The sequence below is a fragment of the Manacus candei genome, unplaced genomic scaffold (assembly GCF_025592945.1).
Source record: "Manacus candei isolate 608988 ecotype Guabito, Panama unplaced genomic scaffold, ASM2559294v1 h1tg000092l, whole genome shotgun sequence".
Lineage (NCBI taxonomy): Eukaryota > Metazoa > Chordata > Aves > Passeriformes > Pipridae > Manacus > Manacus candei.
In genome coordinates, this window is record NW_026138140.1 from 253183 (window position 1) to 265505 (window position 12323).

At 40.9% G+C, this 12323-nt stretch overlaps 1 protein-coding gene across 3 annotated transcripts in view; it reads right to left on the minus strand.

The window, feature by feature from the left end:
* Nucleotides 1–6847: 6847 nt before the first annotated feature.
* PRKG2 (protein kinase cGMP-dependent 2) overlaps nt 6848–12323 on the minus strand; it is a 28958-nt gene continuing 23482 nt past the window's right edge. Inside the window, exons 15-19 of one of the 3 annotated variants that reach the window (XM_051768040.1) lie at nt 12149–12312; nt 11325–11447; nt 10340–10402; nt 9399–9465; nt 6848–8537 (exon numbers count right to left, since the gene is read on the minus strand). In XM_051768040.1, the coding sequence (XP_051624000.1) occupies nt 8442–8537; nt 9399–9465; nt 10340–10402; nt 11325–11447; nt 12149–12312 (513 nt within the window). In that variant the 3' untranslated portion in view covers nt 6848–8441. Of the gene's footprint in view, nt 8538–9398; nt 9466–10339; nt 10403–11324; nt 11448–12148; nt 12313–12323 lie in introns of those variants that run through there. The other 2 variants (XM_051768041.1, XM_051768042.1) reach the window with 2 other exon arrangements.

Below are 12323 nucleotides of genomic sequence, written 5' to 3' on the forward strand. Positions count from 1 at the left end.
CCACGTCCTACTGCCCCAGCCAGAGACTAGGGAAGGCTGGGGTGAACTGGAACTGGGGCAATCCCAGCCCAGGACTTATGTGGTGACACAAGTGAGCAGGTCATGCCTGAGAACTTCTTTCAGTCATGAGCTCTCGTGACAAATAAACATTGCTTTGCTGTAAAATAAGCAGCGCTCTTACTGGAAGAGGGGAAGGTACAACCTCAGCAGTGTGATATTTGATACTTTAAACATATCTTATTAAAGATACTTACTGTTTCAAACCTCCTGTTCTAAGCCTTCTGCTGAAATCCCAAGTCTCTAGCCTTTCTAATTATATTTATACTCTCATTTGACACTGGGTGGCAGCAGTCCTATGAACACGCTATTCACTAATTAATTTCCGCCTCCTCCTCCTCCGTATATTCACAGTTCAAGTGCCAAAGCAATAAATTAGAAGTGCTTATCACTTTTTGACGCTCCTATATGTATTTATGCAAAATATTTAACCAGTTAACTGTTATCTTTCCTCTTGGAAAGAGAAGAAAAGTTCATTTTTATAATGAATCAAATGTTCCTCGAGGTGGTGGGGGAGAGTGAAAAGGCTTTCCCTGTTTTCTGACTTCTTCCTTGCCTGTCTGACTGTCCAGCCCTGTGATGATAATGGCACATCCACAGTATTTCCCTTTCAAGCTGCTTTGTTTACGGATTCTCTGCTCTGATTGTAGCACCTCTTGGCTTCAAATTTCAGTCTCCCACAAGCTCCCCCTTGTCCTTAATGCGTCTGCATCGGTTAAATTAGTCGATTACGTTGCTGTTACTCCTTTAGCACATTATAACATCATAACAACAGCTAAACGCAAGATTCTCTTTCCATGGCTCAGTCCTCTGAAGGGACAGGATGAGAGTTTCATCCAGAAGTACCAGATTTCATGACTAGGCTGTATTATTAGTGGTTTGTTGTTTGGGCTGTGGTTTTTGGCCTTTGATTTTGATGAATGTTCATGTGATCTATACCAAGTTTGTCTTCCATTAATCTCGCAAAATTATCTCGAAACATAATTGTTCAGTCTGAGTCGCTCAAAAAAGTAACCTTTGTGCCTTTGATAAAGCTAAATGAAACCCCAGGCCCTGAACCATTAAGAGTGAAATAGAGATATACATAGTTCACATTGCAGCACTGTTCTCCCTCACTGACTTAACCCCTCTAATTTATTTCTACGTATTTGAGTCAAAGGATGTTCAGCCTGTGATTTCTGTGACAGCTGTCTCATTTTTGGGGGGTGTTTCCGGGATGACACTGGCAGCCCTTGTCCTGCTCAAGCCAGGCCTCACAGCAAGTTCTACTTCAATAAAAATGCTAAGAGCCTTTTCTGGTTTTTTGTTTTGGTTTATTTTGGTTTTGTTTTGTTTGCTTGCTTATTTGGGTTTTGCCTGTGGTAACCACAACAAGTGGGTGGTTTTCCATCTCTTGTGATTCTAAGAAGAAAGCTAGGAAGAAAATCAGATGATACAGGAGTTACACCGACAATTCTGGCCAGTGCACTCTGAAACCACAGCTGAATCTGTGCATCAGTTCTTTTCTATGGCCAGCTAGAAATACTGCTGAATGACCTTCAGTTGATATAAATCTACTCGGCTTCAATGCTTCGTATAGAGATTTGTTGGTCTGCAACATCCAAGGCTCTTGATCTGGAGAAAAAATACAAGCCAGAAAAAATATAAACTGGAAAGATAAAAGCCTTCAACCACAAGACTTTCAGTTTGCTCTTGAAAGCACTTTTAACCAAAGCATTGCTGAAAGAACACGTCCTGCAAATGGGTAATTTAAAAAACTCAACTTAAATTGGATGGTCCCTCTAATGATGTTATAGTAAAGCTATACAGTCAGAAATCACTTTAAACTCTCTTTTATTGGCTGAATTTCAAGTAATTTTAGGTTTTACATCTGTCACTCGGCCAATTCTTGTTGGAACTACATTATCTTCCTTTTCAAAATGCCTTTCTTTCCTTTGTTGTGCTATGAAATGCCCATGCAAACAGGGGAAAACAAATACTCTGCAGGGAAACCAGATAGTCATCAGCCTGTGAATACCAGTACAGGCCAAATTCTAGCCTCTTTGAGCTCTAGTAACATTAAAAGTTTTTTTGTAATGAGAGCTTTAAAAGCATTCAGGTAAGAGATTGTAAGAATGTAGGGTATTTTGGATGGTGGTGGGGGTTGTTTGTTTGTTTTGTTTTTGGTTTGGTTTGGGGGTTTGTGCTGTACCTCTATGGTATGCAAACAGCAGCATTCTGGTAGTTTTTAGGCTGGTGGAACTTGAAAACCATTAAGTTATTAAGCTACTATTTGGCCAGGCTGGACCCAAATCTGCGAGCCCTCTCTAAGGGAAAGGGCCAGGAGAAAAGTCAAGCACTCTATTTGCAAATCAGATAGACTTAAAAACTGGAAAGCAAAAGCTGTGCTTTTCTCCTGGCTGGAAAGACAGATAGCTGCAGAAAACAAAAAGCTTTTCACTGCTGTGTCTTGGTAATGAAAAAGAGCCTGTCTCTCTGGTGTGGAGCTGTTGTGACTCCTGTCTTGACTTTAAGGACAGTCAGAAGTAGTGATGTGCACAGGCTGACTGTACAATAGGATTCACTTTTTAATCCATTGGTTGCTCCTGGTGTCATTAGGAGACATGGGAAATGCCACCTGCTAAGCTGGAAGCAGGCTTGGATTTTCAGTAGACATCAGGCCCTGCAAGCAAAACCAGATGCAGTAGTTTCCAACAGTTGTCTTGTAACAGCTGCACAAATAAATCCATAGAATTTATAAAATTCAGTGTGATAATGCCTATTGTTAAAACCCACAGCAGCTCAAACAATAAACCTAACTAAATCTAGTCTTCAATTTGTAGAGTGCTTGTTGCAAAATAGATTTCATAGAGCTTGACAAGACAACCTCAGTTTTGTGCCAATATATCCTATTTCTTTGTTCAAGGTGTGAGTAACACTATCACTAAAATAATATCCTTTACAATACTCTCGATGCTTTTGAGGTACACACCTCTGGGCCTCAGCTGAAAAGTGGGCCCTTGAGGGGTTCTGAACAGCTCCCCAGGTTGCCTTCTGATAGAATTACAGCATGTTCCTTTCTTAGAATAGCACTGATGTCACTAAAGTGGCGTTCTTTCACCCAGTGTGCAAGAGCCAATCCACACACAGTCAAGATGTTTGATTTTATTTCATGTCTGTGCAGAGATGGGTGCTAGGTGATAAATCTACAAAGCTAGCACACCTTCAGTATGCCAAGAGCCCATTTTTATACACTTCAAATCAACAGAAATCAACATGTCCTGTATATGTAACAAGCTATAGTAAAAAACTATAGTAATTGTCTTATCATTGATTTGCCTCCATTTAAAGATACAGTACACACTTACTTTACTATGCATGCTCTGTGAGGAAGGGGCTAATGTGAGTAAGGGAAAAGCTTAGCCTGTGGGCTAATCTTAGCCTGTGGGTATTTTACAATGTCAATGAGCCCAAAGTTTGAGCAGAGTTATTCTTTGGCTTTGTGGTTTGATTCGTAGTGTCCTCCTGTTCTTCACTTCTCTGGTCACAGCTCTTGGTTTGTCTAGGCTTGGTTATTCCCTCTTTTTTCCTAAGTTCTTTTACTTGTTCTGTGCTGTGCTTCAGAGGTTCAGTGAATTTTTAACCTTCTTGTGGTACTTCACTCCATCAGCACCACAGTGTATCTTCCTAACACAGTGCAGAGGAGAAAGTACCCTGCAGCTTTCTAACTGTCCATGGGAGGGCTGGGGGATCATCAGCCTGCCCATAAGACTGAGAAGGGTAGTCAGACCCCAGGTAAATATTTGCTTCTGGTGCCCAAGTACAATCCCCCGGTGTGACAGCCAATGCACAAGCTGAAGGAACCAGAACACAGCTCCCCTCTGCTTTGGTCCCAGCAGGATGAGGCACCACAAGGGACATAGTTCAAGATAAGGCCTGGCATGTTTCTGTTGCTCCTCCTCCCCTTCAGGGAAGCTGATTAGTAACACCTCTACTGCAGGCTCTCGGCAGCCAGGCACTGCCACAGCACCTGTACTTCATGTCTGGGTGCTCTTTGGAGTCCCATCAGGTTTCAGCTTTCTTTTCCTGAAATGTTTCTGGCTTAGTAAGGCAGCATGGAAAACAATCTACCCGGGGATGTCCCCAGTGACTAGCTAGACTATTCAGCAGCTGTGTCTCCTGCTATTAGCGCCATAATTTAATTGGAATGTTAATTCTGCCTTTTGCCATTGCTGGTCTGCAGCTTGGTACGTGCAACAGACTTTGGCTCTGCAAGCATGTCAGATGAGCTAAAAAAGAGAAGGGCCACTTCTCATCTGCCACACATCAATGAAAGGCTGGCTGGTGCAGGTCAGCCACAGTGTGCCTCTGCTTTCTGTGGATGAGGAGCTTACCTTATTTCAGTACTTTTTCCCAAGTCCTCTCAACCAGTGATGAGCCGCAGAATATTAGGAGTTGCAGTGAGCTCACATTTGGGAGTTCTGCCAAAGGATGCACCTGACCACTGATGTAACGCTGTCCCCAAGACAGACCACTGAGCAATATTTTTGTAGCAAACAACAGATCATGGATTTGTGAGAAAATAATTACCTGCCTTTTCTGTGCCTGCTGTTCAACTCTGTTTGCTTTGAACTTGTAACTCCCTGTCTGGCATCGTGTTGCACACAATTGCCTTTGATTACAAGACAGTGACAAGAGCAGAGACTGACTCACAAGGGGAAAAGATGCTTCTGACTGCTCAATCATTCCCTGCTGGTCCAGCCTACTGAATAAATCTGTGTTGGGTCTCACGCCTGGAGGTGTCCCAGGTTCCCAAAGCCATAGGAACATAAAGGTTTGAGGAAGACAGGTTGCAGCTCTGCATGATTATGGATGCATTTAATTTCACATCTGCTCTCTGCAGAACCTCCTCCTTGCTTTCCACTTTTGGGAGGAATTACCGATTTTACTGCTGCTACAACATTCAGGCACAAGGAACTTAAGAGATAAAGAGCATCAGTCTTGTGCTGCCTTGCAAACAGTGGGAGGGGAGGATGAATTTAGGACAATGTGCTACGCTACAGTTGGGAAAGCTGACTTTAATGGTCGCTTGTTTCCCACACTTTCTATGCAATCTTGAGGAAGCCAAATTGTGAAACTGTCAAAGGTGTCAAACCCCAAAGCTACACACAGCTCGCTGGAGGGGCTTTAAAATCATCAGGGGACTTAAATCTCCCAGGACTTTGTCAAATAAAGATAAAAAATTATTCTTGCCATTTCATCACAAGGTCCCTGGGGACCACAGCAGGGGAAAGCTGTGTGTGTTCAGAGGTAGCCTTGAGTAGTGGGAAGAGAAAGGGATCTCAGACGCTTTTCATTGCAAGTAAGACCTGTTAAGTCCTGCCTAAAATCACGGAGACTCCCTAAATATCAGGACAGCTATTTCTTCTCATTAAACACAAAAATCTTACAGGCTTACACTCTCTAACATCCTCTCCACAGTCCCTTCTATGATCAAATGCAAATATTTGTGGCACTGAGGTTACTTCTTCCCCTTTCTACTAAGAGGTGATGCATTCAGGCATCGGGGTGGCCAACCTCACCCTTTTCAAAGCCTGAAGAGGCAGCTGTGAGGACATGGTGAAAATTAATCATTTGCACTAAAAACTGGCTAGAATTATCACATGCCTGGGACTTTTCTCTCTCACTGTGCTTCTGCTCCTGCCTACAAGTCTCTCTCAAGTGTTCACCACTGATGTGGTAGCTGGGGGAAGGCACTTTGATCTACCCAGAGATACTCCTCATCTCTGCTCTCTGTCAGGAAGAAACATCATCCTTCCTGCCTCCTGAGGCATGTTCTTTTGTGGCAGAAGTATAGGTTAAAAAGCATAGCTACAGCTGGGTTTCTCAGGGAGCCACACAATAAAAGCAAAGCTGACAAGACAGGAAGGCAAAGCACAAATAAGAACACCAAGGACAGAACTCAGACAGTTACTAACATATCCACAGCATAATCAAAACCTGAATGTCAAAATCTGTTATTCAATGACATTAAATCAGAAAAGGCAACAATAAGCATAATCTAATCATCATCATGACTGTCCATTCAGTTTCCCCATGATCTCCTGCACTGTGAAGCTACTTGAGTCTGAATCACCCATTTATCCGCTTGTTTCACATCAGCATAACTCCACTGGTGCCATGTTGAAGTCTGAAGTACATCTGTCTGTCAAAGACATTTGGCATTAGTTCAAGTAATGTTTAGTGTCTACTGTATCAGCTGCTGCTTGTTTCTGGAAAACTTCAGCTCAGTCAACTGCATATGTGCCAGAAATAAAATGAATCAAATGTACATGGGTACTCTACATAAGCATGAAATTATCTGTGGCCTCATTTATTGTAGCTTCTTATGCATTCATTTTCTCAGCACTCACTAGGGAAAACATAATCTGAGTGAGGGACAGGCTGCAAGCAATGACATCTGATGCCCCTCCAGGGCAGTCTTTTCTGCCTCGGTCTCTTCTGAATCACATAGACAAGAAGTATAAATCAGGCCTATGAATCTGGACTGCTGTATGGAATGCGCTTCTAAAATACTAATGTCCTGCCCATTACACTGTAATCTTATTTTATTTGCACACAAATAAACAAGATAAGTTAAACTTTATAACGAAAATATATCCTACAGCTGCAAAGACTTGATGCTAACTGCACTAAACTTATCATACAGTTATTTCTTCACTTAAAAAACATATATATATACACACCATTATTATTTATATTTATATATATAAGGAAACTACCTGTAAATACAATGGAAAAATACATTCAAAAGATTTTATAAAACTTGGTGCAATATTATTTTGACTGCAATAAAAAATACTTATGAGAGAAAGAAAAATGCACAGAGAAACACGAATACCTAACTTTTAGTGCTTGTCTAAATCCTGAAAAGAAAATCTGGTCTTTGGTATTGCTAAACAGAGCTAGTGGAAAGCATCTACAATCCCAGCTTACAGACTCTGCTCCATCCTCTCTGACTGTGTGTGCTTACCACCATTTTGCACAGGCTTTGCTGGCTGAAAGTTTCCATAATAATTTGCAAACAAGCAGGGAAACAAAACCAGCCGAACATGTAGTGTCTTCTTTCAAGGGCTCAATCCAACCTTCATTAAACTCAATGGAAAATGTTCTACTGCCTTATTCAGACTGAAGGTTATACAAAATATTTAAATTGATTTGCTGTCAAAGCAATGACCACTCAGTGGTAAAAGATAATTATAACCATGTAACAAACCATGGAACTGCCCCTGTGGCAGTCCCTCCCTCACCCGGTGGAAAAGTCATGACCAGCAGCAGCTAGGAAGACTATCCAGCAGTAACTAAACCCTGGGCACATAGTACAAGTTTCCTGGGAGGTTTTCCACCCAGCACGCGAAATGCAGTGAGCTGTGGGAGCTTCAGTATTGAAATTTAGATTGGACTTCGTCTCTGTGGGAGCTGAAACAAATCCTAGCAAGCGTTGCAGACTCATCAATCCCATAAGCCCAGCAGGACAACCAGGAACATCCCTGTTTCAACAGTGGTTGTAGTTCTTAACAGAGAGTAACAGAATTTTTTCTATATAAACCATGAATGCACAACACCCAACTGCATTTTTTTTCCCTGCAAGGTAAATGCTTTTTGTCCATCTATTTTATCTTCTCACTACATAAAAGCAAAACATTTTAAGAAATAGACATGGCTCTTTGAAGCAGTAAGGGAAATACACACCATAGTCTGCTTCTTTAGGCAACTTCTATTATGTATATACCTTGTTTCCTACTGGATTTTCATTTGACCTGTGTCATATATTCAGCCTGTTCCAAAACTCAACTGACAGAGAGGCAGCTTCCACAGTGATACTCTTTTAGCTGCAGCATCAAATCAAATCAGTAAAGACTTTCAGTAAAAGTCTCTTTTATACACATTCCTGCATTAATGCAATACTGGACATTAAGGGGAAAAAGTGAAACACAGCAGACATCAGATAAAATGAAAAATAAGTGCCTATAGTTGTCAGCTGACAAATGCCACAGAGTTATTGGCTTCCAATCCTCTCCATCCAAAATGGTAACCTTGTTAACATCAAAGTATTAGCTACTGACATTTCTAATGGCAAAACCATAAATCCGACCCATAGTGTCTGAAAATATTCGTAGAGACACTCTGTATCAGAACACATTCAGGCTGCATCTCTTGACTGAATGCATGCCCTTGTTATAAAGAAATGGACACAGATTTTGGTGCATTGTCCAAACAAACTCCAGCTGCTGTATGGTCTTCTATTCTTCAAGGAGAACTGTGTAGTTTGTAGCAAGAAACAAGATAGCAGGTTTAGAACTGAAGCCTATGAGTGTCTACACATGTCCCAGAAGAAACAACTATCAGAAATCCTTGTCCCAGCCTGAAAGTTCATCTGGAGGGGTTCCCTCTTCAGGTGGATAGCTGTCAAAGTAGCTGTAATCAGTCGGTCCAGACAACTACGACATGAAAAACACAAACAAATGGTTGTTTCAGAAAGTAACTTTTGAAAAGGTTGTCCATTGATTATGCATCATTTTTATTGCTACCACTGTGGAGATGAAAGGCTGGTATGATACAGGTGACTTGTTTCAATGGATGCAATTCCTCATTCTTCGAAAGATAAACCTCCAGTAATTAAATTATACAACAGAGCAATGGCATTAGCCTTCCTATATGAAAGTACTTCCCAAATACTATCAGCTCCAGGATTTCACCAAAAGCCCTACAAAGTCAGTAAGAAAGCTGGGCCACACTGCACACAATTTTTATTCTACTTTCTTTAAGATCAAATCTATACTCACAGGGTAGGTACTCAATGCAGACCTCAGAATTATTTTTTGTTTCAAACTGAGGTCAAAATGAGTTTCAAACTCTTTACCCTCAATCTTTTTTCATGTTAGGGCAAAGAGAAATAGGCCATTTAAAACACGGAGCTTACTCAGGGGTGTGTTGTAACTCAATAGTAAGAGAATGCAGGAATTTGTACTCTGCACAGTAATATGAACAATATGTCTTAATAATCTGCCCATTACCAAGGAAAATATGTTTTTTTCAGTATTAGTTTCTGACCAAACACCATTTATTCTAGTAATGGTGAAAATCTAATGCAAAGTACACAGGCAGAATAATATTTCCATTATTTAACTGGATTTATGTATTGCTTGCTGTTTCTCTTTCTTTCATGCAATTTTCACTAAAAACATCGAACTATAATAATTCAAATGCATCTATGGGAAATTTTGCTATTGCCATCAGCTGTTCTTTGAAGTCAAGCTATATTAGTAAAGCATTATGATATTGAAAGCCAAAGCCAGTACCTCTCTTTTTAAAGGTGACGTTAACTTCCTCACTTTCAGACTATCCCAGTTAAAACCACTCAACCACCTGATTAAAAAGAAATGAAAGACAGACAGGGAGAGACCAAAAGAGAAAGACAGGTTGTTTTCTGTCATTATACTATGAAGACCTGAAAAACCTGTGAACAAGGACTGTAAGAAATTTTTTTACTGCCCATGTAACAGCACAGTTATTAGAAAGAGGAAACTCGAGCACTGTCATTGCCATACAAGGCAGGGGGAGCTTCAGGACCACCAGAAACACTGGCACTTCTGTACAGAGGAGATGCAGTGACAGGCAGGTTAATACATGCACAAGTACAGCCATGGAAAGACTTATGTGTCTCCTTGGAATTCCACCCTTTTTACAGCATGAGAAGAGGGAGAGAAACAGAAAAGTCAAAGAACATGCACAGAGTGCATGGCTTAGAAACAACTCAGATAAAAAAAGAAAGCAGAAAATGTTTAAGCGACAGAGGAATTTCTTGATTAGAAGAAAGACTTTCTTCATTAGGTTCATTAGGACAAAACCCTAGTATTGCTTTGGAGCTCTTAATTACTCATTCTTAAAAAGCAACTGCTTAAGGGTCAGGAGGTCTGAAAGGCAGATGCTGAACTGGCATCAATTTCCCTGAGAACTAAATTAAACTCCTACATCGACAACCTGCAACAAAACCAGTAAAAAATACGACATTTCTAGATAAACATGCTGAGGATTTATGCTCATACCGTCGCTTGGTGTAGCTGCAAATGCAACAGTACTGTTGCTCTAGCTCAGGTTACAGCATGACTTAGCTCAGCTGCAAATGCACTCAATAGCAACAGAAATCTCTCTTTATGGGTTTACCAGACTGGGTTCTAAAATATTAAAAATACTTCAAATTAAACCCCAAATTTTCTTCTTGGCAGATTCTTTTGTTTACCTGTGCTTCTTGATGTCATTAATTCCGTTTCTCAAATTGCCTAATCTTTCTGTAGGGTTTTGCCTTAAAAGAAAGAGGAAAACAATAAGGATAAGAATTTATAAAATATTCCTATTTATTTAAAGAGCATTTATAGGTCCTAACTGCTTGTTTTTAACAGTTACACAGGGATGTAGCTTGCATAAAAATGTGGCCTCATAAGGAGGCATAATGAGGTTTTGCTCACTGCTCCTTTCTTTTAAGGATGGAGAAACCTGCTAGGAAGCCAGAACAACGTCACCTGGCTGTGAGAAGCAGCAGAGTGAAATCAACAGGCTGAATTTTGGTTGCACGTCTTTTTTTCCCCTTGACCAGCAGGCCTGGTTATGAGTTACAAAAGGAGTCAAATCAAAATTTACAAAGTTCCTTTCAAATGCTGGTGCACAAGCATGTTGCACACCGTTCCTAGTGCCATGGATGAAATCCCACGGGAACTGGGAGTTCGAAGTCAGCATTGTCACCAGCTGTGCATGCCACTGTGCACTAATGTTTCTGAGTTATGCTGGCCCTTTTGAAATACTGCCTTTTGCATTTTCAAATGGGCTTAAGTCAGTCTTTAAGTGCCCTATGTTTTCTGTAGAAACTATATGACCAAGTAAGTTTGGAAGCATTTTTTTTTTTAACCAATGTGCTTGATAGCAAAATCAAATTCCTTAGCTCTTTCCTCAGCCCACGCTCCATAAGTTTTCCCTAAGATTTGTTTCAGAAAAAATTCACAGCTACAGAGAAAGCCCAGAGCCAACATTTGTAGATGCTGCCTCTGCAGACTAAGAGGTGTGATACATATTCAGAGGCACGCAATGCATACTGAATATAATCAGAATGGACCGTGCTATGCATGACAATTCTAAATCAAGCTGTCAGGAGGAATTCAACACTCTAGTTTGAATTCTAAAAGAGCTCAATCTCTCCACACCCAGGCTTTGCCACAAACTGCCCCTCCCACCTGCAGAGTCTGCGGATCAAATCCTCAGGCCGCCTTGTTATTGTTTTAGGAAAATCCAGCTTTTCAATGCCTTTGAGAATCAAATTATACGTCATCATTTGATCAGCCCCAGAGAATGGTGGACTAGAAAAAGAAAGCGACACTGATAAATGGAAGTCTGGCAAGAGCAGATGTGGCCATTACTTATCAAATCAAATATTTGAGAATATGGGAAAAAAGCCCACCGTTATAGTTTTACAACCCTCGCCCTTTCAGCCTGTTTAAGATATTAGAAAGGTTTGAGAATGAGAAATTTCCTGTAGGTCCCAGGGAAAATGCATGACCATACGTGTCCCTCTAAGCCAGCTCTGCCTCTGGTCTAACTCAGAGAAGCTTCCATGTTGTGTCACCACTGAGCATTCGCAAAGAATTGTCATGGGAATGTGCATGGAGGCAAAGAATGAGCCCTGCTTACAGTTCACCCACCCCACTGTACCCCATCACCCACTAAGGAGGAAAACAACAGTCTTTTGTCAGTTGTTCCTCACAGGAAACATCATTATCATCATCATCCTCAGTTAATGGAGCTCTACATCAGCTAATTACAGGTTGTGCCTGGCCCTTTCCTTGGATAGGTAAGCCAGAATTAAGTATATGTACCACACTTTGTCTCTCGCATGGCTGAAATGATGGAAGGTAAGACATGCGTAAGAAACAAAAACAAGTATCATTTTGCAAGTCTCTTTACTGATTGACACACCCCAAACTGTTTATTTTAAAAGTAACTTTTAAAAGGTCTCTAAAAACAAACAAAAAGCTAAGAACTTAGAGTAGGAGGCACTTACCTGCCAGTAAGGAGTTCATACACAAGAATCCCAAGGGACCAAAAATCTACACTGAAGTCATGGCCTTTACTCAGTATGACTTCAGGAGCAACATACTCAGGGGTTCCACAAAACGTCCAGGTTTTCTGCCCTGATCCAATCTTCTTTGCAAATCCAAAATCAACCTGATCAAAAT